Raw genomic sequence first — 27,351 nt, 5'->3', positions numbered from 1 at the left:
CAGCTGGTCAGGGCCTTACGAGACACTAAAAACAAGAAGTTAAACTTAATATAAGCTGTTTAACACACCTAACTTGTTTTGATATGAGACCTCCTGCGGAGGTTGGCGGGAGAGCTTTCACAGCTCTGTGCAGAGCGTGTCACTGAAGACTGTCACGGGAAGTGACAGTGATTGAGGGGAAGATGGTGAAAGACTGGAATCCATTAATACAAGGAGGAGACAGCGAGAAAATAAGACAGAGATGCAGTGACAGGAGCAGACACATACAGGTCCTTCTCAAAATATTAGCATATTGTGATAAAGTTCATTATTTTCCATAATGTCATGATGAAAATTTAACATTCATATATTTTAGATTCATTGCACACTAACTGAAATATTTCAGGTCTTTTATTGTCTTAATACGGATGATTTTGGCATACAGCTCATGAAAACCCAAAATTCCTATCTCACAAAATTAGCATATCATTAAAAGGGTCTCTAAACGAGCTATGAACCTAATCATCTGAATCAACGAGTTAACTCTAAACACCTGCAAAAGATTCCTGAGGCCTTTAAAACTCCCAGCCTGGTTCATCACTCAAAACCCCAATCATGGGTAAGACTGCCGACCTGACTGCTGTCCAGAAGGCCACTATTGACACCCTCAAGCAAGAGGGTAAGACACAGAAAGAAATTTCTGAACGAATAGGCTGTTCCCAGAGTGCTGTATCAAGGCACCTCAGTGGGAAGTCTGTGGGAAGGAAAAAGTGTGGCAGAAAACGCTGCACAACGAGAAGAGGTGACCGGACCCTGAGGAAGATTGTGGAGAAGGGCCGACTCCAGACCTTGGGGGACCTGCGGAAGCAGTGGACTGAGTCTGGAGTAGAAACATCCAGAGCCACCGTGCACAGGTGTGTGCAGGAAATGGGCTACAGGTGCCGCATTCCCCAGGTCAAGCCACTTTTGAACCAGAAACAGCGGCAGAAGCGCCTGACCTGGGCTACAGAGAAGCAGCACTGGACTGTTGCTCAGTGGTCCAAAGTACTTTTTTCGGATGAAAGCAAATTCTGCATGTCATTCGGAAATCAAGGTGCCAGAGTCTGGAGGAAGACTGGGGAGAAGGAAATGCCAAATTGCCAGAAGTCCAGTGTCATGTACCCACAGTCAGTGATGGTCTGGGGTGCCGTGTCAGCTGCTGGTGTTGGTCCACTGTGTTTTATCAAGGGCAGGGTCAATGCAGCTAGCTATCAGGAGATTTTGGAGCACTTCATGCTTCCATCTGCTGAAAAGCTTTATGGAGATGAAGATTTCATTTTTCAGCACGACCTGGCACCTGCTCACAGTGCCAAAACCACTGGTAAATGGTTTACTGACCATGGTATCACTGAGCTCAATTGGCCTGCCAACTCTCCTGACCTGAACCCCATAGAGAATCTGTGGGATATTGTGAAGAGAACGTTGAGAGACTCAAGACCCAACACTCTGGATGAGCTAAAGGCCGCTATCGAAGCATCCTGGGCCTCCATAAGACCTCAGCAGTGCCACAGGCTGATTGCCTCCATGCCACGCCGCATTGAAGCAGTCATTTCTGCAAAAGGATTCCCGACCAAGTATTGAGTGCATAACTGTAACTGTACTTTTTATATTAAAAACACTTTTCATTTATTGGTCGGATGAAATATGCTAATTTTGTGAGATAGGAATTTTGGGTTTTCTTGAGCTGTATGCCAAAATCATCCGTATTAAGACAATAAAAGACCTGAAATATTTCAGTTAGTGTGCAATGAATCTAAAATATATGAATGTTAAATTTTCATCATGACATTATGGAAAATAATGAACTTTATCACAATATGCTAATATTTTGAGAAGGACCTGTACAACTTACAAGTGCTTCCAGATGGTGATGAAGCATCCCGATAATCTCTAAATCATTATGCTGGAGTTGCAGTATTTGATCTATAAGTGAATGTTTTGCAATTTGATCAGACAAAACTATTGAGACTGACAATCTGAGGTCTGTGAATTCACACTTAGAAGCAGTGAGCTTTAGTTGAATGTTCAAAGTGAGAGAGAGCAAATGGTTCACCTCGGTTTAGCATGTTAACAGTGGTAATTTTCTTTACCACTGTTAACCTGCCAAGACCAGTTCCTTTTTCAGAATCAGAATCAGAATCAGCTTTATTGCCAAGTTCGTACATACAAACAAGGAATTTGCCTCCGGTACACTTTGCTCTTTTGTTCTGTTTTTGCATTACAGAATATACAAATTTACAATTTACACATATCTAATAAAAAAGGAGCATTTGCAACATCTGTATGCTGTTGTTTTGTACTCTATTGAATGTTCATCAGAGAAACAGCCTGAGGGAAGAAACTGTCTCTGTGGCGGCTGGTTTTAGTAAACAGTGCTCTGTAGCGGCGGCCTGAAGGTAAAACTCTAAACAGTTTATGTGCAGGGTGTGTGGGGTCTGCAGAGATTTTGGCAGCTCTTTTCTTGACCCTAGACCTGTATAAGTCCTGGATGGAGGGAAGGTCAGCCCTGATTATTCTCTCTGCAGTCCTGATTATTCGTTGCTGTCTGGACCTTTCCTGTTTTGTGGATGATCCAAACCACATTGAGATGGATGAAGACAGGACAGACTGAATGATGGCAGTGTAGAAGATGACCAGCAGCTCCTGTGGAAGGTTGAACTTCTTGAGTTGCCTCAGGAAGTACAGTCTCTGTTGGGCCTTCTTTCGAACAGTGTCTATGTGTGAAGACCATCTCAGGTCCTCAGAGAAGGTGGTTCCTAAGAACCTGAAGTGGTCCACGGCCGATACAGTGTTGTTGAGGATGGTGAGGGGGGTGTATGGGGGTGGTGTTCTCCGAAGGTCCACCACCATTTCCACAGTCTTGAGTGGGTTCAGTTCAAGGTAGTTCTGACCGCACCAGTGTACCAGCCGATCCACCTGCTGTCTGTATGCACTCATCACCGTCCTGGATCAGTCCAATGACAGTGGTGTCATCTGCATACTTAAGGAGTTTCACGGACAAGTCCGATGAGGTGCAGTTATTTGTGTACAGAGAGAAGAGGAGTGGGGATAGAACACACCCCTGGGGGGCACCAGTACTTATTGATCTGGATCGGGAGAAGATGCTCCCCAGTCTCACCTGCTGCTGTCGGTCCGTCAGGAAGCTGTTGATCCACTGACAGGTGGAGGCTGGGACGTTGAGCTGGGTGAGCTTCTGGTGGAGGATGTCTGGTATGATGGTGTTGAAGGCCAAGCTGAAGTCTACAAACAGGATCCTGGCGTACGTCCCTGGACGGTCGAGGTGTTGCAGGATGAAGTGTAGACCTAAGTTAACAGCATCATCTGCCGACCTGTTTGCTCGGTAAGCAAACTGCAGGGGGTCCAGCAGGGGTCCTGTGATGTCTTTCAGGTGCTTCGACACCAGCCGCTCAAAGGATTTCATGACCCCATGACGTCAGGGCTACAGGCCTGTAGTCATTTAATCCTACGATGGTGGGTTTCTTGGGAACCGGGATGATGGTGGATCGTTTGAGGCAGGAGGGGACCTCACATTTCTCCAGTGATTTGTTGAAGATTCTTGTGAAGATCGGAGCGAGTTGATGTGTGCAGGCTTTCAGGCATGATGGGGAGATGTTATCAGATCCTCCAGCTTTCTTTGTTTTCATGCGCTGAAAGAGCCTGTTTACATCTTCCTCGGAGATCTTTAATGCAGGCAGAGGAGCTGATGGTGGGGGGTTGGTTGCTTTATGGGAGGAATTTGTTCCTGAATGGGATGTAGAGGGGATGATTTGAGGTGTGAATGGCTTCTTGTCATGTCTGCAGTAGAAGCCATTCAGACAGTTGGCCAGGAGACGACTCTGTTCAGGATGGGTGGAGGGGCTCTTGTAGGCAGTCAGGTTTCTCAGACCGGTCCATACAGCTGAAGTGTCACCAGTAGAAAGGCTGTTCTTCAGCTTCTCACTGTAGCTTCTCTTAGCTGCTTTGATCTCTTTTGTTAGTTTGTTCCTGGCCTGCCTGTACCGCGCCCAATCTCCACTGCTGTGAGCTTCTTCCTTTTCCCTGCGCAGGTTCCTGATGTGTGGAGTAAACCATTTTAAAGAGATCTTCACCTAAACCTGCTGGTTAAGGATCATCGGTCCACAACAATTTGAGCCAGATCATCTGTTATCTTCTAAGGTCTCTCCCAACAGGAACAAAACATGATGGTCTTTTCCAATAAGGATACACTTGATTTTGTGTTTAGCTGTGTCTCATTTCTATATAAAATGATTAAGGATTTATTCTATTCCATTAACTCTGTGTGCTTTTGTTTTTTGTTTAGCTCTGTCTCTTCCCTGGACAAATGAATTGACACAGTTATTGCTGCCATTAACTAAGTGCACCTTTTGTTTTTCTTCCCAGAGAAAGTAGTCTACTGACAACCCAGCAATTCTGTTTAAATCTGTTTCTTTGCTTAACAAATTAATTCAGTCAAAGCTATTACTGCCATTAGCTATGTGTACTCTCTTTGTTTTTCTTCCACATAGAAAGTACTCCTGGCTGATTGCATCTATGTTTAGCTGTGTCATTTTCCTGTATTGATTAACTGGCATAGCGATGAATGACACAAACCAACGGTGCGTCCTAATTGTACTTGGAAGTCAGAATTTCCAACCACAGAGTAGGAAATTTCAACTGGAACACCACCGAAAGTCAGAATTATGAGTCGGAAAGTCGTGACAACATGACCATACCCGACTTCTGCATTCAAGATGGCTGCTACTTGCATCAATTGTAGTAAAACTTTCTTACTTTGCCTTTATTTAGCATTTCTTTATTATTTATGTAACATTTAGCCAGTCATACATGTACTACTTGTCAATGTTTATAAAACAAGATGTTTCAGTGCTGTTTATATGCACAAAATACGGTTTAGAACAGTGTTATTGTTGCTGTTGTAAGACTGCTGTTACAGTTGCAATACAAACAAGAACAAGCAAGAAACTGGAATAAGAATGCTGCAACTCGAAGAGGATGTACACTCCAACTTCCAAGTTCCGACTTCCAAGGTTAATGGAACGCAGCATATAGCCGCTGTCATATCATTGTTCAGCAACAAATACATAACCACGAACACCACCTTCCAGATCTTTTTATCATCAGTCCAGCCAGATCACAGGCTTTCTATGTTTTCATAGTATGCAGCTTGGTTTGTTGAATCAAAGCAGTTTGGCCTAGAACTCCCAGCAATCCAACATGTGTAAAATATGTGTGGTGGACTTCCCCTGTATCTGATTGAGTTCTGTAGCCCTGACCTCATGCAGGCTGTCCAAATATGTTCAGTGCTTTAAATACAAGAAATATAGTTGTGCACCATCCTTAACTATTTATTATCTGAATCAGATTCTGCTGATCATTGTATTTCTCAGATTAGAGGATTACCCTAATGTCTCTGTGTCTCTGTGCTGCTGTGGCTGCTGTCTTTGCTTTGTATCATATCACAATGTCACACTTATAGCCACTGAATGAACTATTGCTGCCATTGACTCTGTGTTATGTTTTATTTTCTCTTACAGGAAAAATAATCCAGGACCAGTGCTTTTGGGGAATTTTTATTTCCTCTTGTCCTCCCAACCCAGCCAGTTGCAGCTGATGGGCAATCACACTGAGCCTGGGTTACTCTGTGGGGTTATTATTGTTAGAAATGGGTTATTCCTTTCTACTGTCGCCACATCTTGCTTAAGATGAAAAACTGCTGCAAAACCATTGGATTAATGCATTTGGTTTGAATCTGACTCCACATTAATGGACATAATTGGACCTGTTATTGAGTTGACATTTGTTGTGAATTGGCAATATATGAATAAATGGATTGAAATACTAGATGAATATTTGGGGAATAAGCATCATTTTTGGGAAATCCTCTTTGGGAAGCTGTGTGCAAATCTTCTCTATAACATTTCTTGAAGGCTTCAGATTTAAAGTGATCAACAAATCAACATACATCATCCGCAGAACGTTGTTGTTTGCTAAAAAAAAAAAAAAGCAGACCTGAAACATGCCTTTATATATGTAATTAGCCCCAAGATACAGAATACTTTCATGTTAAGCATTTCACTATAGTCTCCAACATGTGTGAGATGCAGAAGAAACCCTTTACACCAAAACGATACCCTGAGGCAAGGCTTGTGGGCATCCTGGAATCCTAACGTCTTACAATATGGCAGATTACAACAATATCAAATTTATGCTGATAAAGTTTGTTTATTTGGAACATTTAGCAAAATCTTAAAAATCTGCATACTCAGTTTGGAACTGGGACAATTGGGACAAATACATGAACCACAAAGGGAGAACAGAGGAGAACATTGCTAATTAGGCCCCGCACATCTGAACAAAACAAACCAACACACAATTTTAGCAGAACTAAGCTATCTGAATATACTGTTGATTTCTCTACAGAGGAACTGGGACTCCTTTCTGGAGAGTTTCTGTGCTTTCTAACTGCCTACAGAGCGAAAAAAAACACACAAAAAACCTGTGTCGCTTATGCATAATTAAATTATGTGCAAAACAAAGAACGCAAACCATATTTGCAGGCTGCTTTATGAGGAAAAGGATAGTCCAATGAACATTGTAAGAAACTGAGATGCATTGGCTACTATGTCCCTCAACTCAAGATAAAAAAGATTACTCTCTAAAAAATTAGCCATAAAATAGAAATACAGCTTTTTTTATAATAATCTATAAACTGCTTCATTAAATAGAAAGCTCTACCAGCAAACTTCATGATTGGTTATATTTAACAGCTTGTATAACTGAAACCAAGCCAAACTGTTTTCCAGTGCTCACCTGAGGCAGCAGTTCATAATTTCTCCCAGCATGGGACTTCAAAGCCAGTACGTCTGCATGTGTGTGAGAAGCATCTGCATAATTCTCTGCATTCATACGTCTGCACATCTCTAGCACCAGCAGCAAACTGTCTGCAGCAGCTATGAGCTGTGTGCTGAGGAGGGAATATGAACATCTACTGATGAGATCCACAAAAAAAAAAAAAAATAGCTAGAGTGTTTCACAGAGAGAGAATCTCAGCTGACAGGGAGAAACAGGGAAGAAAGACATCAACTAAGAGAAAGTCAAAGTGAGAGCGAAGAAGACGGAGTGAGGCAAAGTAACACACAAAAAAACTGCAAACGTGAGCAGTGGTGTTGTGTTTAGGGGTTTGGTTTTCCAATCAGTGCTGAGGAAGAAGAAATGCAATATACAGCAGAGAATTTCTAATCATACTGTGCATTTCCTGAAAGGTGAGGATAAGAGGGAGTGGTTTATACGTGGGCAAACTCATTCACTGGAGAGCTTGATTTCACAGTCAGATCGTGAAGGAGTGGGGTAAGTCTAAATTATTTATTTCATTGTGGAGTTTTTGTGCCTTCACTGAGCTCCACTGTTGTGTCTATACTATCATTGAAAGCACTATGCTAGACAGTCCAGGCGAAGGAAATAAGAGACAGGTTTGTTGAAAATATTTTTGATATTTTATACACCTCAAAATCAGTTGATCATTTATTCAGAAAAAACACTGGATTACCAGGAAAGACATCTGTTATTAGAGGAAGCTGTGAGTTTTTGTCAAATATTCATAACTAAAACATGAATAATAGATTTTTGCTTTACTCATGCACACTGTTGTCAACAAATGAAGCAAAACAACAATGTAACTTCAAACTACCTAGTTCTTATAATCTGTACAGGGTTTGACGGAGAGGCTCATTTCGTTCCGCTATTTTTTATTTGTATACAGTTTATATATCTAACAGGTCTGGTATAATCCCCACTTGGTAGTGATTAAAGCAATCAGCACAGTTGGTAGCACTGTTCCCTTGCAGCAAGAAGGTCCTGGGTTTGATTCCTGGCCGGGGTCCTTTCTGCATCGAGTTTGCATGTTCTTCCCGTGCATGCATGGGTTCTCACTGGGTACTCCATCTTCCTCCCACAGTCCAAAGACATACCACTTAGGTTAATTGGTCTCTCTAAAAAAATTGCCCTTAGGTGTGTGTGGTTGTTTGTGTGTTGCTCTGTGATGGACTGGTGACCTGTCCAGGGTGTACCCCGCCTCCCGCTCATAGACTGCTGGAGATAAGCACCAGTTTCCCTGCGACCCACTATGGAATAAGCAGTATAGAAAATGACTGACTGACTGAATACATTTGAAAAAACAATAACCTGGTACACATATTACCATTTCTTATGGATTTTCACTAATTCTAACTGGATTAGCACTATACAGACTTAATTACATACAGTTCATACACCCCCACATCTCCCTTAGGGAGTTCCAGAGAAACCACATGATTGTACTGGCCATCAGAAAGATCCTGCCATAATTCTGGCATGATTGCACCAATACCAATGCGCTCAGCGTTATGCTGCCACGATCGCGCTTGACAGTTGGTGCATTGTTCATAGATTTGAAATCCTCACCATGCCTCCTCCATAAACACCTCTTGTCATTGAGCCCAAATAACTCAATATTTGTCTCCCCTGACCAGGAAATGTTTCTCTAGAAGCCATTTGGCTTGTCTATGTGGGCATCTGAAGAATGAAGACCTAAATCCACAAAAAACACAGAAATTGCCCTTTAATTTAGCACATCATCATAGGATGCAAATCAGTTCCCAACTGGAATGTCACCAGCATTACCGTCCAGTGCTTACACTTACAGGGGGTACCCATTCCCATTGACTGGACATGGAAAAAGGCAATAGAAAACTTATTTAGAATAATACACAGCTTCAGCCTTTCAAGATCACTCTAAGATCCAACTGAACTCTAAGGACCCACAGTCCGAAATACCATTGGGTTCATGCACCGTGTTCTTTCTGGCTGGAGCATGCACTAAGGGAAACCTGTGTTCTGTTCTGTTCTGTTCTGTTCTGTTCTGTTCTGTTCTGTTCTGTTCTGTTCTGTTCTGTTCTGTTCTGTTCTGTTCTGTTCTGGGTCAACGACTGCACATGGGGTAACAGCAATACATCATTTAAAAATTATTTTCAGTTTGTGTTAAAGGTTAAGGCAAAGTCAGAGTTAGGGTTCAACATTATGTTTCCCCATATCTCTCATGCTGTAATAAAAGCCAGTGAGTAGAGATGTGTTTTTAAAAGAGACCTAAAAACATAAACAGTTGGAGCCTGTCTGATGTGTAGGAGCAGGCTAGAACCCTAAATGCTTGGTGACCTCTGTGAACCAGCCTTGGCCTTGGTACTGCGAAAAGCAAGTAAGTATTAGATCTAAGGGATCTGGAGAGTGCATAAGGCTGCGGGAGGTCCTACAGATACCCAGGACCCTGTCCCTTCAGTGCCTTATAAGTCAACAATAAATCTTTAAAATCAATTTTAAGTGAACAGGTAGCCATTGAAGAGAAGCAAGCCTCGGGGAAATATGTTCACGCCTTTAGGTTCATGACAGAAGATGGGCTGCAGCATTCTGGACCAACTGCAATGGTACCAGGCACCTTAGGTAAAAGCTGCAGTTTAAAATAAATTATTGCTGCAGAGCTGAACACATCTTTTTTTAAAGGTAAAATAGTATTAATTAGATAATTAAAGGTAATAATTAGATTAGGTTTATAGGGCATGTAAACAAAACAAAAAATGTACAAACCTGAAAAGGAATGAGAGTAGTGGAGGAGAATGATGCCTCCAACCATATTATGAGTAAGTAGTTACCTGACACTGTCGATCAGCTGCTGATGATCTTCTGTAATCAAAATGTCAGGCAAGGCTTCAGCCAGACTCTCCACATCCCTGTCAGCAGCGTACTGCTTGAGCACCTCAAACAGCTGTTCCTTCACATCAGGCTCTTCTCCAAGAACCTCCTCAACCTGATTTCATAAAGAGGATGTTAAAATGACACATGATGTCAGTATAAAAATGGAGCAACTTGGATGAAAGACACAGCTTCACACCTACCTTTTTATTGAATTCCATTGCCTTGTGAGCACGACTCTCCCTGATGCTGTCTCCGCTCTGTGACAGTACCCTCATGCTGCTGCTCAGCCGCTTGGGTCGGCGGGCCATGCTGAGCACGCCCAGTCGGAGGGGTCGGACCTGCGCTGCCTTGATCATGGCTGCTGCTGTTTCGTGATGCTTCACCGGGATGCCGTTGACCTCCATGACGTAGTCACTGACTTTGAGGCCACTGCATGCAGCTGGACCACCAGACATGCATTCCTCCACCATCAGAGGGCTATCCCCCACGATGGTGAAGCCAAAACGCCCGTCTGGGCCTGGGGTGATGTCAATCTTAAGAACAGTAAATGAATGTTTGCCAAATTATTCTACAAAAATTATTCTACTTCTACAAAGTAGAAACAAAATCTGAAATATTTGGGTGTCCGCTGACCTGTTCAATCCGTGAAACAACGCCAATGCTGGGTGGTACAGTCTTGAGGGTTTGAGCTAGAGCAATCAGAGCTGGTGTGCTGAGGTTGGTCACATCCTGGCCCTCAATGTCCACCACCTGGTCACCTGGCTGCAAGCCGGCAAGGAATGCACTGCTGCCTTCCACGACGGACAGGATGTAGCTGGGCCCAGTGCCTCCAAGCCTGAAGCCAAAGGCCTCTGGCCAGTTCTGGTTGGTGGCAGGGAGACCAAGGTCTAAAAGACAGTTGGAGAGGCTCAAACTGAAATGTTGCTGAGATGGTCTAAGTATAGTGCCTTGCAAAAATATTCATACTCCCTAAATATTTTCACATTTTATTTTATTTTATAGGCCAATCCAAATAGGTGGACTATTGTTAAGTGGTAGAAAAGGGATACATGGTTTTATTTTTTACAAATAAAAATCTGTGTACATCGTGGGTTTGTTGTCGGCCCTCTTTATTTTTTTAACCCTTTTTTTTTGTATTCAGAGTCGCTTGCCTTGATAAGTCATCTAATTGGTAAATACGTTTCATCTGTGTGTAATTTACTCTCATTATAAATCCCACTGTTCTTTAATGGCTTCATTGTTCACCTACGTCTGATGTTCAAAGAAAGGAGAAGCATCCAAAAAGTTTATTGTAACTCTGGAAGAGCTGCAGAGATTCAGCTCATTTGGAAGAATCTATTAAAAGGACAACAGTAGTTGTGCACTCCACACTAAAACTTACATTCCACATGATGATAAACACACTAATTTGAAACATGGTGGTGGCAGCATCATGCTGTGGGGATGCTTTTTATCAACAGGTCCAAGGAAGCTGATCAGAGTTGATGGGAAAATGGATGGAGCTAAATACAGAGCCATCATAGAAGAAAGCACATTTAAGGATGAAAAAGACTTGAGACTGGGGAGGAGGCATAAAGTATATTCATGTGTATGAATGGCCTATTCAAAGTCTGGACATAAATTCAATTGGAAATCTGTGGCAAGAATTGAAAAATTGTGTTCACAGATGCTTTACATCCATTCTGACTGAGCTTGAGGTAATTTACAAAGAACAATTAGTAGAAACATATTCTCCAGATGTCCAAAGCTTGTAGAGGCACACTCCCAAGAGGTAATAATAGTAAAATCAGGTTCCACTGAATATTGACACAGGGGGGCATATGCATGCCACACTTTTCAGATTTTTATTTATAAAAGAAATCACAAACCATGAATTATTTTTATTCTACCTCATAAATCCACTTCACAAATATGTAGCACTTCATATTCAAATAATATCACATAAAATCCCAACATAATACCCAGAAATGTGTGGTTTGACATGATGTGAAAAATTTCAATTGGTAGGAATACTTCAGCATTGTATAAGCACTGTTCTTTAGCAAACCATACGTTAAGTAAAGGACAGTGTCAAATATCGTGTTTAGTGTTCCCCTTAAGAATATGTCTGTTTGCACCAAAATTATTAAGGAGCCGTGCCAGTTAAGACATATATCCTAGTGGGTGGTGAGCAGGTACACAGGTCTACTTGCTGGAACAGCAAATAAAATGTTCAAGAACTGTCTGGGATTTTGTAAGTCAAACAAATCACAGCAAGAGGAAAAGTTCAAAAGAGAAGTAGATTATTTGTGACGGTCGGTATCTGGACCACATGTTGAACCTCTGGCCTTCCCCTGGTCACTGACCTCATTCTGCTGCTGCACAAAGTGTCCCAATAGAGACACAGGACTTTATCTGTACAGGACATGGATCTGGATATATTAAAACATGCATTATGTGGTGTAGCACAGAGAAAGGTCAGCACATTTTATAGATTTTTTTGTGTACTAGACTAGATCTAGCCCTTAAAAGTATAAAGCGCCTTTTTGGTTTTACATGCTTAGTCTTTCGTTCTAGTCTCTTGGTCTTGTGCTCTTGTTTTTTATTTTTGTCTGGTAGATTTGCTTAAAATAAACCAGATTTCGTGCCTTGGATCTGTGCATTCGGTAACTTTAACACCTAAGTAAAATGAAAGGAGTCAGACAAGTTGAATGCATAACATGATGGCAGAATTGCTTAAGCGTAAAACCTGCATCAAGTTGTTTTATTCCTTTTTAATTGTTTAGAGAGCCAGACATGAAAACTGGCCAAAGAAAACTAAGGACTAAAAATGGATGCAACAAGCAATTTATCTTAAAAGTCAAGTAAAAGGAGTCTCAATTGGAAATAATGTCATATCTGCTGAAGGGCAAAACAGATCTCAGCAGTAACCCAGGCTCCAGACCGACTGTATAAGAAATAAATCAAAGAATCAGTGCTGGAGAAGCTACTGTCAGCTCAACAAAGAGAATAAAAAAAAAGTATTGATTTAAAAATAGATAAAGATATCATGGAAGGATCCTCTATTTGCCTTCCCGGAACATTAAGCTGTATTGTCAGGACTTTTCTTCGGTTTTCTCCACCCTGCGTCCCAGATAGTGTGCTCCACTGGAGCTTCTCTTTATCTCCTCTCATGCACACAAAGCCCTTCAGGAACATCATCATGCAAAAAAGATCGAGACAGAGAAACAATACTTACAGAAATCTTTGGCGGCACTCTGGGTCCCAGACTTGCTCTGGCGCAAGGAGAAGCGGCCCTTTCTGCTCAGGAAGCGTCTCATCCTTGCCCGGCTTGCGGCAGGGCACGTTCCAGCCAGCCTTTCTGCACCCCCAGCCAGGGGGTCGATGCAGCCAAAGAGTGCCCCTCAGACACCCTCGTGCTGCTCCTACACCTGACCTGTCTCACCTCCTCCCTGAATCCTCTACCAACCTACACAAAAACTGGCCCCCAAAAGGTCACATTTGTAGATTGTGAGGGCCAATTCTTCCCTCCGCCCTGAATCAGTAAGGCAGCTGTAGGAAGCTGAGGAGCTGACAAGGTCTGAGAGTCAGGCTCTCCATCCTGGGTGAGGCTGTCCAACCTCAGCCTCGGTCCAAACCCTCTGGCTGAGCAGCAAGCATGAAACTGGGACACTGTAACTTGGTCCTGAAATGGTTCATTGCAAGGAAAGGTACTGTGAAGCCCCATTTTTCTATAAATACCTTCCCCTCTCATTCTCTCTCCCACCCTCTCTCACTGTCTCCCGCTGTTGCTTGTGTGGATGAAGCCCTCTCAGAGGGCTGAAGAGTGACCCAGAAACTGAGCCGCGTACCAGCCAGTCAGGGACACTTCTGATTATAGCGTCTGTGTTAACCTCGGTACTGGAGCACCAGTTAGAGATATCGCCGGCAAGATGGGCTCAAGGTTACACGCAACAACTGGTGCAATGTTTTCCTGCTAGGCCAAACAGCTGTGATGGATTTAGAGCAGGAATACGATCAACACTTTGGCTCCAGTAGTGAGGTGCAGTAGTATACTTCAAAATCAGTGGATATTATTCACACTGCAGCCATGTGCAACTGCAAAACAGATAATATATTTATACTCCTAAACTTTGTTGCAGTTGGTAACATTACAACCACAAACTCCAATGTGTTTTACTGCATTCTTAGGTGACAGACCAACACAAAGCAGTGCATAACTGTGAAATGGCAAGAAAACTGATACTTGATTTTTGAATCTACCTTTCTTGCACATCAAGAGACGGACATTTTTTTTTTCCCATTTTTCTTTCCAAAATACCTCAAGCTTAGTCCAGTTGGATATTAACATATTGTGATAAAGTTCATTATTTTCCATAATGTCATGATGAAAATTTAACATTCATATATTTTAGATTCATTGCACACTAACTGAAATATTTCAGGTCTTTTATTGTCTTAATACGGATGATTTTGGCATACAGCTCATGAAAACCCAAAATTCCTATCTCACAAAATTAGCATATTTCATCCGACCAATAAAAGAAAAGTGTTTTTAATACAAAAAACGTCAACCTTCAAATAATCATGTACAGTTATGCACTCAATACTTGGTCAGGAATCCTTTTGCAGAAATAACTGCTTCAATGCGGCGTGGCATGGAGGCAATCAGCCTGTGGCACTGCTGAGGTCTTATGGAGGCCCAGGATGCTTCGATAGCGGCCTTTAGCTCATCCAGAGTGTTGGGTCTTGAGTCTCTCAACGTTCTCTTCACAATATCCCACAGATTCTCTATGGGGTTCAGGTCAGGAGAGTTGGCAGGCCAATTGAGCACAGTGATACCATGGTCAGTAAACCATTTACCAGTGGTTTTGGCACTGTGAGCAGGTGCCAGGTCATGCTGAAAAATGAAATCTTCATCTCCATAAAGCTTTTCAGCAGATGGAAGCATGAAGTGCTCCAAAATCTCCTGATAGCTAGCTGCATTGACCCTGCCCTTGATAAAACACAGTGGACCAACACCAGCAGCTGACACGGCACCCCAGACCATCACTGACTGTGGGTACTTGACACTGGACTTCTGGCATTTTGGCATTTCCTTCTCCCCAGTCTTCCTCCAGACTCTGGCACCTTGATTTCCGAATGACATGCAGAATTTGCTTTCATCCGAAAAAAGTACTTTGGACCACTGAGCAACAGTCCAGTGCTGCTTCTCTGTAGCCCAGGTCTGGGGAATGCGGCACCTGTAGCCCATTTCCTGCACACGCCTGTGCACGGTGGCTCTGGATGTTTCTACTCCAGACTCAGTCCACTGCTTCCGCAGGTCCCCCAAGGTTTGGGATCGGCCCTTCTCCACAATCTTCCTCAGGGTCCGGTCACCTCTTCTCGTTGTGCAGCGTTTTCTGCCACACTTTTTCCTTCCCACAGACTTCCCACTGAGGTGCCTTGATACAGCACTCTGGGAACAGCCTATTCGTTCAGAAATTTCTTTCTGTGTCTTACCCTCTTGCTTGAGGGTGTCAATAGTGGCCTTCTGGACAGCAGTCAGGTCGGCAGTCTTGCCCATGATTGGGGTTTTGAGTGATGAACCAGGCTGGGAGTTTTAAAGGCCTCAGGAATCTTTTGCAGGTGTTTAGAGTTAACTCGTTGATTCAGATGATTAGGTTCATAGCTCGTTTAGAGACCCTTTTAATGATATGCTAATTTTGTGAGATAGGAATTTTGGGTTTTCATGAGCTGTATGCCAAAATCATCCGTATTAAGACAATAAAAGACCTGAAATATTTCAGTTAGTGTGCAATGAATCTAAAATATATGAATATTAAATTTTCATCATGACATTATGGAAAATAATGAACTTTATCACAATATGCTAATATTTTGAGAAGGACCTGTATGTGAAGAACAGTTTCTAAACTTTTCCACAGGTTCTTAAGAGGATTTACCTTTGTACTTGGACTGGACCGTTCTAACATAAATATACATTGATCTAAACAATGCATCTTCAACTTCAATCTTGAAGAGCTATTGTCCTGCTGCTTTTAGATCGGTCCCTCAATCAGATGAACGGCTCACTACCAGGACCCTGTAGAACCTGATGACATGCTAAGCAGGTAATTTAGCTATTTGACTGAGGTGTGGTGGCAACTAAACGTTGCAGGACATTGTGTCTCACGGACTGGAGTTGAAGACCAGTGATCTGAACTATTCCATTGAAGCTGTGGTTGTATGTTTAGCAGTGTTTCTTAGGTTTCAGTATCTATGACTCTTTAAGACCATAAGGAGTTAAGACATGTATTAGTTTTGAAAATAAACATTTTAAGCAAAAAGTACACCTAACTTGATCTGCCTAAATTTATGTTTTTAGACTGAGGCATGTCACTGAAAAGCTTTTACACCAGGAGTATCACATTCCAGTCCTCAAGGTCCAGAATCCTGCAGCTATTAGATGTCTGTTCTTTAAAAAACTTGGCATGGCAGGCTAAATTTCTAGGGATACATTCTTTTCAACATCGAGTTCCTTCCATCTACACTACTCTGACCAGCCTACTCTGACCCTGATGAAGAAAATAGGGAAGGTGTATTAAGGATGAAATGCTGTAAATCTTCCACCAGACACTGACATGTGTTTTGCATACAGTTCAATTTTGGTCTCAGCTGACCAGAGCAGGTCTAAAAGGGTCATGAGAACTTTTTTCTGTCATGTCATGTATGTTAGAATAAGTTATAACCGATAAAAATAAAAAAAACTCAGAAACCACAGCATTAAGAAAATAGCATTTATTTCATCTGAACTGTGCAATGGTAATACATTTTACATTTGAGCAGCTGTGTGACATGCTGTACCACTTAGACTGGGAACACTGTATCATTGAGGGCCACACACAACAGCCTTTAAAAGGGCACCACACTTCAAAACTGAGATAAAGTTCAAAAACGCGACTGTGGTTGATTCAGGGACCTGGGAGCAGAACTGAATTACGTCTAATTAAAATATCTAATGCAAAGCTCCCATTACTTCCCCTTAAATTTCATACTTTACATTTATTCTGCACATTTGAGTACAAAACTTTTACAGTTTTGGGGTTTTGTTTACCTGAATGGTAATGTGGTTAAAGATTACAGCACCACACAAAAGCTGCATCAAAACCAGCTTTAATGGAATTTTATGTGATAGAGCAACACATAAGTGGAAAAAATAGATACATAGCTTTCAAAATTTTTTTTTGTTTTTTACAAAGAAGCCCCTAAAAGTGTATTTAACCCCCTTCATTGAGAGACGCCTAAATAAAACCCAGTGTAACCAGTTTTGAAAACTATAATTTTTCTCCCACTTCACATTTATGTCCTACTTTGTTTTGCTGTGTGACAAAATGTGAAAAGGTTCAAAAGGAATGAATATTATTGCAGGGCATTGTATTCCAAATCTGTTTGTTTAAAAATGTAACTGGACTTCAGATTTTTTGAATCACAGTTTATGTGATATATGTATGTCTGCAAATTTCATAAGAGTGCATAAAAATACTTTATAAAAGGTCTATGGCACAAATCCATGCCTCAACACAGCCCAAAATCCAAAATAATCAATGAGTTGGACAAAAACTGAAGTTGTGATGTGGCAAATAAGACATAACGAACCTTTTTAGATAAAAGGAATAAGAAACATAGCCCTGAAACTTCCACTGTTTTTCTTTTGTCCAGACTTAAGACTTTTCAAGCTGCATCTGACTCTGCAGGTTGCATTAAAAAAATACTGAAATTAGATATGTTCTGCACAGATATTAAACTCAATTTTGCAGATGTATTAAACCCTATTTATTGAATCACAAATAAAGGTCACATTGAATGGTGAGCCAGTAAACAACACTATGAACTGCCAGATAAACCTGCCCCTTATTAACATTTGTTTCCATATCAAAAATGTACTGTGTTACATTTCTGTCACTATGGGCATTACAACAATGTTGGCCTTAAATTTATAATTAATTCATCCACTCGCTCAAAGCTCACAAAAGGCAACTAAAGCAAGAAGAGTTCTTTGGTGGCATCCTCTTTGATCATACAACAGTCTGAACCTCCACCTCCTCTTGGGAGGTGATGACATACTCCTCTTGCTGCTGCACCATCTGTATTTCCTCTTCTACTGCTTCCTCTGTGGTAACCATGGTAACAGTCCCCTCAGCGTCCTCAGTGGTGCCCCTAGTGGCGAGCAGCGTCCCATCGCTGATGGCGGAGGCCAGCGTCATGGCCACCTGCTCCGTCAGGCTCTCCGGTGTGGCGATGGTGATGGTGTCCCCGCAGTCAGAGATGGAGGCGCCCTCTTCGTCCGCGCCCACGTTTCGCACAATGATCTGGTGGCCGCCCGCGCTGTGGGACTGGCTGACAATCTGCTGCACCGCTTTCATGATCTGGTTTCCCATCTTGGAAGAAGAGATAATAGAAAAATGTTTGAGGACTTGTGAGACGAGCTCAACGGGAACTTACATTTATGCATTAATGCTCTTATGTTAGCAAGAGATATATAGATTATGCATAGGTTCTCTTTGCTGCTCCCCAAACATGCACACTGACCTCATTTTGGCTGTCCTGAATGAGTGTAACTTCTTCCTGCATTTCCTCTCCAGTTTGAGTCTAAATGACACGAAGGAATACAGAAGCAAGGGAACAACTTTGTTATATTTTTCATGTTAATCTCGCAGGACCAAGAGGCTTCCTGCATAAAACCCCTGAAATAACACAAGGAAATTATAAAAGATGGTGAACAATAAATGGTGTTCCAATCAGGATGTTTGGGGGGGAATAAAAAGGCCCGATAAAGTGAAACATTATTAACCAGAGCCGACAACTTGATGTATTTGAACCCTTATGTTTTTTAAAAGAATTAATAATTTACAAATTTAAAAAATCCTTGCATGTTAGATATGTCTCCATGCTTTCATTTCATGATTTGATCAAATATGTGTTTCATGTTTTTGACTAAAACTATAGCAGCTTGTAATTTCCTATGTAAATACTGTTTATATGTTAAATCTGAAAGTGACTAAATGATTTATTGTATTGGAATTTGGAATGAGTTTAATAGATCTGAAATGAATTTGGACCTTTATAATTTGATATGAATTGTACCAGTTTGTCTCGCAAAGTACATTGAGATTTTATTTTTTGCAGGTTTAAGATTTTATAAATAAAACTGAAATAAATTACTTAAATACATGAAACGTCTAGAAGCACACAAACCTTTGTAAACCATAGACAGCATCTTTCTTCATTTTAAAATAAGCTATTTTCATAAATAAATAAATGGTAGAAGTTTTTGTGTGGTTTCCCTCAACTTACAATGAGCTCATGTTCTCTCTTCATGCGGCTCCTCTTGCTCTCACCTTTATAATATACTCCTGCGTGTCTGCCACCACTGAGGAGAACTCCACAAGCACCGCATGAGGATCTTCTGCTATAACTTCCTCTGTGCTGAGGCTGTCCACAGCGGCCTGCTCACCCGCTACTGCCCCCTGCTGTTCGTTGGAGTTCTCCCTATTGCAGCCTCCTGGTGTAAAAACAACCATTATTAGGTCAGCTTGTATCGGGCAGTAAATACCGGAGTCCTTTACGTTCTCTCTCTGTCCGTCACCCTGACCTTTAGGGCGCATGTGTCGGTTGAGAGTCCGGTGCTCAGCGAAGCCCCGCCCACACCTCAGGCACTTGAAAGGCCTCTCTCCAGTGTGGTGCCGGATGTGTCGCACCAGAGAGCCTTTTTCTCTGAAGCCCCTGAGGCAGAACTCACACACATAGGGTTTCTCGTCACCATGGGTCCGTTGGTGAACTTGTAAGGCATTCTGACAAAAATAAATACAAAAAAACCAATCAGCATGAAACTGCCGTTATTATCTTTGCTGTGTATACACATGCACTGCAAACCACCTTGGTCTTGTATCCCTTGTTGCATCTGTGACAGCGGTAGGGTCTTTCATCAGAGTGGGCTCTCATGTGTTCACGAACATGTCCGATAGTTTTATATAGCTTGCCGCACTCGCCGCATTTATACCTCCTCTCGCTGACGTGGACCTCCATGTGCTTCTTTAACAGGTAGCCAGTTAGAAACTCTTTTTGACATAGCGCGTACTTAAAAGGTTTGTAACCTGCAACACAGGGACAAAATACACAGATCATATAAAAAAAAAAACAATATGCTGCTTTAAAGATGATCTGTAAAATTCTTTAAAATCTTTATCTAAAATCTGAAAAGTGCAACATACATTTCTATTCAGCCCTCTTCATTTGATAATATTTTAATTTAAAAGTAAACACAACTGTTCTCTGAAGGCCTCAGAAGTTTCTTAGAGAACGTTTGTGAACAAACAGCATCATGAAGGCCAAGGAACACAGCCGACTGCTCAGGGATAGTTATGGAGAAGTTCAGAACAGTGTTAGGTTACAACACAGTTCCCCAGGCTGTGGTCATCTTACAGAACAGCTAAAAATGGGAAAAGTGCAAACTTAGCAGGACATTGGGCTTGTATCTAAAGTGGCAAAACCAGACAAGTAGAGCCATGCTCTCCACAAATCTAGCTTTCATGAAAGAGCAGCAAGAAATCTGTTGTTGAAAGAAGCCATATATATATACAAATATCATTTAAGGATTGGCATGAGCTATGTGAGGAACACAGCAAACGTGGATGAAGATGCAATGGTCACAAGACTAAAAGCGGGCCTCACCAGAACCATTTGGTCTACTTTAAATGGAACCGTTTCCTTTAGATAAGTCCCTTTTCCATTGCAGGAACTTTAAGCCATTACCTGGGATTTTGAAAGCCCTCTGTGCGTTTTAACTCAATTTTACCAGAGTAATTTCAGTTTTCTGGCCAAGTCCACACTCTGCTGCATAAAAGGTCCAGGTCTGGGAGCCAGGACTTTTAGATTACCCGGGGATTGTTGAGTGGTGGGGTTATGTGCGAAGCAACAATGGTTGGTGGACCCTGTGAGTGTTTTGACTTCTGCTCACATCACCAATCTTCTAAAAACGATTTGAAAACCAAGCAACATTTCTTTCCACTCCCCAACTATGTGCTTCTAGTTTGGATTAACAACATTTTAAATTACACTAAACTGTAATATACTCGCTAAATCAGACTTATGTTTGGCCATTAATTAAATAATGCCATAGTCAGTCAGACGTAAATTTTTGTTTCCAGTGAACAATCAATTATTGTACATTTAAAAAGCCTAGTGAATCGATTTCCCAACACTGCAACCAGACTATAAGAGATAAAGACACATAACACAAGCTCTACGAGAAAGATCACCCAGAGCTACTGCCTAAAACAAAGGATAAATGTATTATTAATCAAAATAATCTATATAATTTACAAAACACATAAATAACCTATCCATCACAGCTAAAAGGGGCTTTGGCAATAATAATAAATGAACCTTCAGCTACTCATTTAACAAATTCAGACTCTGAGCTGTAACACTTTTCAGATTTTCCTCTCAACTCTGTGTGAAAATCATCTCGTCTTTCTGACCATCTACCAAGCCTTGAGAATTGAGGGAAAGGGAAAAGGGTGGTGCAACCAATAACATCTGAGGTCTTATATCTCAAGCTAGTAATAAAATCCATCTGAGCAGTAGAAGCTTTAGTCATTTGTCCCAGGGCCACACAGTGTCGGTAAAAGTTCTTTCAGCACCGTTTAAGCCATGAGCAGAGCTAGCTGGTGTGGCTATTAACATGGGGGAGAATGTTTTGGGTGAAATCTGCTCCAAGCTGGAATAAAAACTATTTTATTTGCATACGGTGGCAGTAATAAAGCAGACAAAGTGACGAACACAAACTGGTGTTCTCCTTCCTGTCGACCTGGTGATCAGCCTGGTTCTTGCTGAAATCCTTCTTCTTCTGACTCTCTGGCTTGTCAGTCAATAACAATCTCTGTCTCCCAGGAATCTGTATCATGTCATCCAAGGCAGCAAATCAAAACACCTCATCCATCCTTGTCCAATACCGAAGACATGTCTCACACAGATTTAAAGGAAAACGCCTCTGAGGTCTTTGCACATTAAACAATTGGACATTGAAAAATAATTGTCATAGCAAAGAAATATTATGATATCAGAATTTATAAAGAATCGTTCAGTTTCTAAATCACACCATTAAATAAAGCATCACCATAACTTACTATGTAGTTAAAACTTATGGGGGATCATTGCTCTAAAACAGCAATGATCCCACATTTTAATCTTGAATGGCAGAATAATCTGTCATTTCATGGTTTTAGTCTGTGTAGAAATGTTATTTTGTTACAACATAAAACACTGCAAATTAGACATAAAAAAGGGGAAAAGGTTACATCCCAGGGGTCCTGTTATGCTCCATTCTACTTTCTGTTGGTCTATCACATTTAATCTCAATAAAATACATTGGATGTTTGTGTTTGTAACAAGACAGTGTGTGAATATGTTTAAGGTAAATCAACACTTTTGTAAGACGCCCCCAAGTCATTCCAATAAAACTACGAGGACTCTGACTTTTATTGTTTGATAATACAGGCCAAGTATTGGGAAGAAAAAGCTTCAACAGTCAATATGGACTTACCTAAATGACCTTTGACATGAAAACGAAAATAATTCAAGCCTTTGAACGACCGATTACATTGTGGACAAGTGTACAGTTTACAAGATGCTCGGTTGTCAGCTGTCTCCTATCCAAACAACAAGAAAAGGTTGAGATTTATGACAAATTCATCCAAGAAGACTTTTTAGGAAAAAAAACACATTAAAATCCATTGTGTATGTACCTCCTCCGTCTCTTCAAACTCTTCTTTAACCTGGATCTCAATTACACTCTGATCAACATTTGTTGGGTCGGAACCATCTTTATCCATCTCTTGCGTTGTCAGCGAGGCCTCCTCGACCACGGTTTCCTCTGTGCCCAGCGCAATGCCGGACTTGATGATAGCCTGGCAGATGAGGCTGTCCCCGGCAGCGGCCAGAGCATCTGCCTGAGACTGGTCAACCACCACCTGAATCAAGCAAAACATTAACACCAGCTTGTGATATGAGCGAAAGGAGAACAAATAAAAGACTGAAAGTGTGTGCTCTCACCTGCTGCTCCTGTGTTGTTCCATCAACCTCCACTGTGAAGTGAACCTGACGGAGGACCTCTTGGGAGCTGGCCTCTACCACACTGACCACACCAGCGTGAGCCTCCACCATCTCCTGATCTTCTGCTTGCTGCTCCACAACTACCACCTCTTTTTGGGAAACTGCTGGGGCTCGATCAGCTTCAACACCTGAAACATTCACACCGCCTCAGTAACGTGTCATTGGTCAATTAACTATGTCATTCCGAATCAGCTTAAACACGGAGAAGCTCTGCTACACTAATTTCATAAATAAAACTATAATGATTTTATGTTATAATAAGGAGTTCAAGTATCTCGGGGTCTTGTTGACGAGTGAGGGGAGAATAGAGCGGGAGATCGACAGATTGATTGGTCCGTTGTGGTGAAGAGAGAGCTGAGCCGAAAAGCAAAGCTCTCGATTTACCGGTCGGTCTACGTTTCTACCCTCACCTAAGGATATGAAATTTGGGTCATGACTGAAAGAACAAGATCCTGGATACAAGCGGCTGAAATGAGCTTCCTCCGTAGGGTGGCCGGGCACTCCTTTAGAGATAGGGTGAGGAGCTCGGCCATCCGGGAGGAGCTCGGAGTAGAGCCACTGCTCCTCTTCGTCGAGAGGAGTCAGTGTAGTTGGCTCGGGCATCTATATCAAATGCCTCTTGGACGCCTCCATCAGGAGGTGTTCCAGGCACGTCCCACCGGGAGGAGGCCCAGGGTACACTGGAGGGACTATGTCTCTCGGCTGGCCGGGGAACAACTCGGGCTCCCCCCGGAGGAGGTGTTTGGGGAGAGGGAAGTTTGGGCATCTCTTCCAAGTCTGCTGCCCCCACGACCTGGTTCAGGATGAAGCAGAAGACGACGAGTACGAGTACTCATTTAAATACTTCTACATTAGACATAAGGAAGTTAAAGTTTTAAATCTATTAAAACTGTTCTTACAGTTTCAAGTTTTTTTTTAAGAGATGCAGCAGTATGGATGATAGAGATGTACCCCATTAAAAAAATTCAAAACAACAATTAATAAATGTTAAATATATAAGTAAATTGGTAACTTTATGATAACCACCATAAGAAATGTTATATTTAAGGTTATCAAACATTTTCCAATTCAAAACAATACTTCTTCAGACTCAAATTTCAAAGTTCAACATCGACTCCTAAGCTCAGGCTTTAAATATGGAACCAGAAAAAAACGTTACACTGTTAAAGAGGATGGACAGACGGACGGACGGAGTGGAAAGATTGCTGGATGGATAAGAAGATGGTCCGTTCACAGAAGGCTGGATAAATATAGGCTGGATGGAAATATAGATGGATGGACGTGGAAATGTTTGGATGTATGGAACTGTTTTAAATGGATATAAAAACACACTGGAAAAGCATGCTGGTTGGTTGGGGCAACTTGTTTTTAGAAATTAATTTGTCATGTTTTGGGATACATGTATTGGGGATCAAATCTGAACTTTAGCTACTGCACTAAATTGCTTTTTCCTCTAAAGCCAGTCTGACCTTTCTGCACTCCATCCTTGCTGACCAGGATTTCCTTGTACTGGACAAACCGGATCTTCTCTGTGCATGGAGTCAAAGATTTAAGATGTCTGGTGAGAGCCCCCGACTCTCTGAAGGACTGTCCACAGAGGGTACACCGATAGGGCCGCTCATCTGCAAGCACAGGAAAAAAAAAAAAAAAATATAAAAGAAGAGTTTGGATTTCTGGCACAGATTTCAAAATGAGTTTATTTCAACAGTGCTGTGCGACTCGAGCTCATTCTCCACACCAGTGTGCCGACGGTTGTGACGTATCAGTGAGCCTTTGGTGCGAAATGAGGTCCCGCACAGTTCACATGAGAAGTTCTTCTGGTCACTGTGAGTTTTCATGTGAGTCCTCAAGATGTTTGTCTATGGAGAGAAGCAGAATCACAGAGTGGAAAAAAAAGTTAGAACCAATCAACAACTAAAGTATTTGCATCATGTGCTTTATGTTTGACTCACAGTTTTAAAAGTTTTTTCACAAAGGTGGCAAATGTAACGTCCCGCTTGATTAACTTTGAATGCCTGTCGTTCACCGTCAGTGTTTTCAGATACAAATGCTGAGATTTTATCAGACTGGTCAGCAACTTTAATAGACGCGATTTTCTTCCTGTGACCTCGACCCATCGGACCACTGCTTTCATCTGTGTGAGAAACAAAGAAAACGGAAACTCAGCAAACTACTGCAGAGCAAATCAGAGAATAAATGTACTGGATAGATATACATCACATGGTTAGTTCACAAACTAATTTGTGTTTCAAAGTAAATCAATGAAATAAAAATATACATCTTTTATGACTTCTAAGATTCTCAGGGACTCTATGGAGCAAAGGAAAAAGCAAGAAAAGATTTATTAGGGTTGGTAACTTACCATTGGTGGTCCCTGGTGGTATACCTGCAGATATACCATCTGCTTTTATCTTGAAGGTAGAGCTTCGAATGTTTGAAGGGACCTAGAAAAAATACATACCAAATGACTTTCTAATCCTATTATCTGCTATTTTGAATGGTTTTATGATATGTAAACAGAAGGGAGAAAAGATGCGATCAAATGCAATCAAAATATTAGACAAAAAAGCTTCATTTTGTAAAGTTTTGCGAGCACTGTTCAATTTTCAGTCCTGCTGAGGCAAAGCATTGGAGAAACACCTTCAGCTGGCTTTTGGAGTATGTTTCTATCTAGTAGGGTAACAGTGGGAGTTTAACAACTGATAATAGCTTGTTAATAACCTACGTTATTGGCATGATTAGCTAGCCTGCACTCATCTGCTTAACACACCTGCTGCTTTATCTTTTATAATGCCAACTATACTTTCCAAAAACCATAGGGACGCTGGTAGTAAAGGAGGGGTACGTGCAGAGCAACTTTGCCAGTTACTTCACTAAACTTCTCCACATTCAAATATCAGGAAAAACAAGTTTATCAAAGACTCTCAAGCTGTTTGTGCAGAATCAAGAATTACTCTGGAGGAAAAACACTATAAATCTACATTCGAACCCACATTTTGAAAGTCATTAAAGATACAGGGACATGTCCTTGTTTTATTTAACTCACAATATGGTAATCAACAACAGCCCTTTGTAAATTCACGGGGTGTATTTGGTAAATCAGGCAGCTGATCCCTCAGCTAGTAGTGCTGATGAGCAGCAAGTGAGGAATTTCTCTCTTGAAAGGACTGAAAGCCTTTGCTACATGGGGGATGTGTCTCCTTAAATTTGTAACGACCTGTCTGAGCAAAACATAAACATGCAGAAGTAAAAGATAACCTGCCTGATATCTGATTTTTTTAATCCCACAGTTTAGGATTTATCATGCCTAACAAAATCACTGACTATACAATAAACAGCACCCCACTATGTGGCTCCAATGGTGCAGTATCATTTAGTGTGGTAATTAAGACAATATTGCAATACAAATATAGTACACTTAATTAAATTGTATTCAATAAATTTCCTTACAAAAATACTGTTTCTCTACTCACAAGTGAAATTACTTGCTTGCTTTTACTAATAAAAGACTGCGTAAAGTTTCTCCTGAAATGAATCAACATAAATAAATCTGATGGATTTCCGAGTGGATGATTAAAATAGTTTTGACCACCATAACTACACAGTTTATTTAGTAGAAAAGAATTGTAATTCGAGCACATACCTGAGCTGCCTCGTTGGTCTCCAGCCGCTTACAGCTTTGCTGCAGTTTGTGCTGGATGAAAGCCTCCAGGCTGGAGAACTCGAACTGACACCGTCCGCACTTGTGGACATCATCATCTAAAAAAGCACGAAAACGAACCGTATAAATGTGAGCTACTTTTGTAGCTTCTTCGTCGTTTAGCTCTTATTACTGTACGGTGCTGCATATTTGATGCAAAGTTTTCAAAAATAACACCAACAACAGCTGGGTAAATCCACAGCATTAAAGCAAACTAGCTAATGTTGCTAACGTTAGTTAGCTGCTACTAGCACAATTTCATTATGGAGGAAGTTAGCAAGGCCCAAACGTGATAACTGATATATAAATTAAACTCGTTCTATGCTGTCAGGGGTCTAACCTTCATCTCCCAGTGTAGTCTGAATGGTTATGGTGTCGGTGCCGTCCGTCGTTTGCTCCTTCTCTGTTTCTGCCGTATGATTATTTTCTGCATTCATCTCGTTTGACTTCTCCGTCTCTGTCGCAACGCAGCAGTGGGGCGGGAGCAAACATGGCGGATTTACGACTGCGTAGTCATAACAACTAAAAGGCTCCTGCACCTGTGGAATAGACACAGCATTACTATATGGGTAATAATAACATAATAGCTTTTAAGGGTTGAGTAAGTCAGTTGTGTATGCTTTAATTATTAGAGCAAAATATTAAACACCTTACCCAAGTATTTCACTTAGAAAAAACAAACAGGTTATATCTTCGTGGTGTCTGGTCAACACAGCAGTGCTACATCATAATGTTAGCAGCAAAATATGCAAATCTTGATGTGTTTTCTTCCTTCT

General features: G+C 41.4%; 2 protein-coding genes across 2 annotated transcripts in view; both read right to left on the bottom strand.

Moving 5' to 3' along the window:
• Nucleotides 1-14,058, bottom strand: part of LOC124864143 (delphilin-like) — a 54,584-nt gene extending 40,526 nt beyond the window's left edge. Inside the window, exons 1-4 of the mRNA XM_047358813.1 lie at nucleotides 12,959-14,058; nucleotides 10,375-10,628; nucleotides 9,942-10,274; nucleotides 9,699-9,853 (exon numbers count right to left, since the gene is read on the bottom strand). Of these exons, the coding sequence (XP_047214769.1) occupies nucleotides 9,699-9,853; nucleotides 9,942-10,274; nucleotides 10,375-10,628; nucleotides 12,959-13,040 (824 nt within the window). The 5' untranslated portion in view covers nucleotides 13,041-14,058. The remainder of the gene's footprint in view (nucleotides 1-9,698; nucleotides 9,854-9,941; nucleotides 10,275-10,374; nucleotides 10,629-12,958) is intronic.
• Nucleotides 14,059-17,751: 3,693 nt separating this feature from the next.
• LOC124864142 (transcription factor E4F1-like) lies at nucleotides 17,752-27,059 on the bottom strand. The gene is made up of 14 exons (XM_047358812.1): nucleotides 26,916-27,059; nucleotides 26,519-26,634; nucleotides 25,238-25,319; nucleotides 24,828-25,009; nucleotides 24,614-24,734; nucleotides 24,345-24,497; nucleotides 22,816-23,003; nucleotides 22,509-22,733; nucleotides 22,307-22,412; nucleotides 19,639-19,856; nucleotides 19,355-19,553; nucleotides 19,101-19,264; nucleotides 18,292-18,351; nucleotides 17,752-18,140 (listed from the first exon to the last, which is right to left on the bottom strand). The coding sequence occupies exons 1-14, from the start codon at nucleotides 27,010-27,012 to the stop codon at nucleotides 17,778-17,780; spliced, it is 2,274 nt and encodes a 757-aa protein (XP_047214768.1). The 5' UTR covers nucleotides 27,013-27,059; the 3' UTR covers nucleotides 17,752-17,777.
• Nucleotides 27,060-27,351: the final 292 nt, after the last annotated feature.

This window comes from Girardinichthys multiradiatus, chromosome Y (assembly GCF_021462225.1).
Source record: "Girardinichthys multiradiatus isolate DD_20200921_A chromosome Y, DD_fGirMul_XY1, whole genome shotgun sequence".
NCBI lineage: Eukaryota > Metazoa > Chordata > Actinopteri > Cyprinodontiformes > Goodeidae > Girardinichthys > Girardinichthys multiradiatus.
Note: the sequence above shows the minus strand (reverse complement) of the source record. Positions and strands in the feature narration are given on the sequence as shown.

Excerpts from the sequence above, each read along its gene's own strand:
- LOC124864142 (XM_047358812.1), bottom strand. The coding sequence starts at position 27,012 with ATGAATGCAGAAAATAATCATACGGCAGAAACAGAGAAGGAGCAAACG. Across the intron at positions 25,010-25,237 it reads ACCACCAGGGACCACCAATG|ATGAAAGCAGTGGTCCGATG; the intron begins GTAAGTTACCAA and ends TTTCTCACACAG. Across the intron at positions 18,141-18,291 it reads TTCAGGACAGCCAAAATGAG|ATGGGAAACCAGATCATGAA; the intron begins GTCAGTGTGCAT and ends TCTTCTTCCAAG.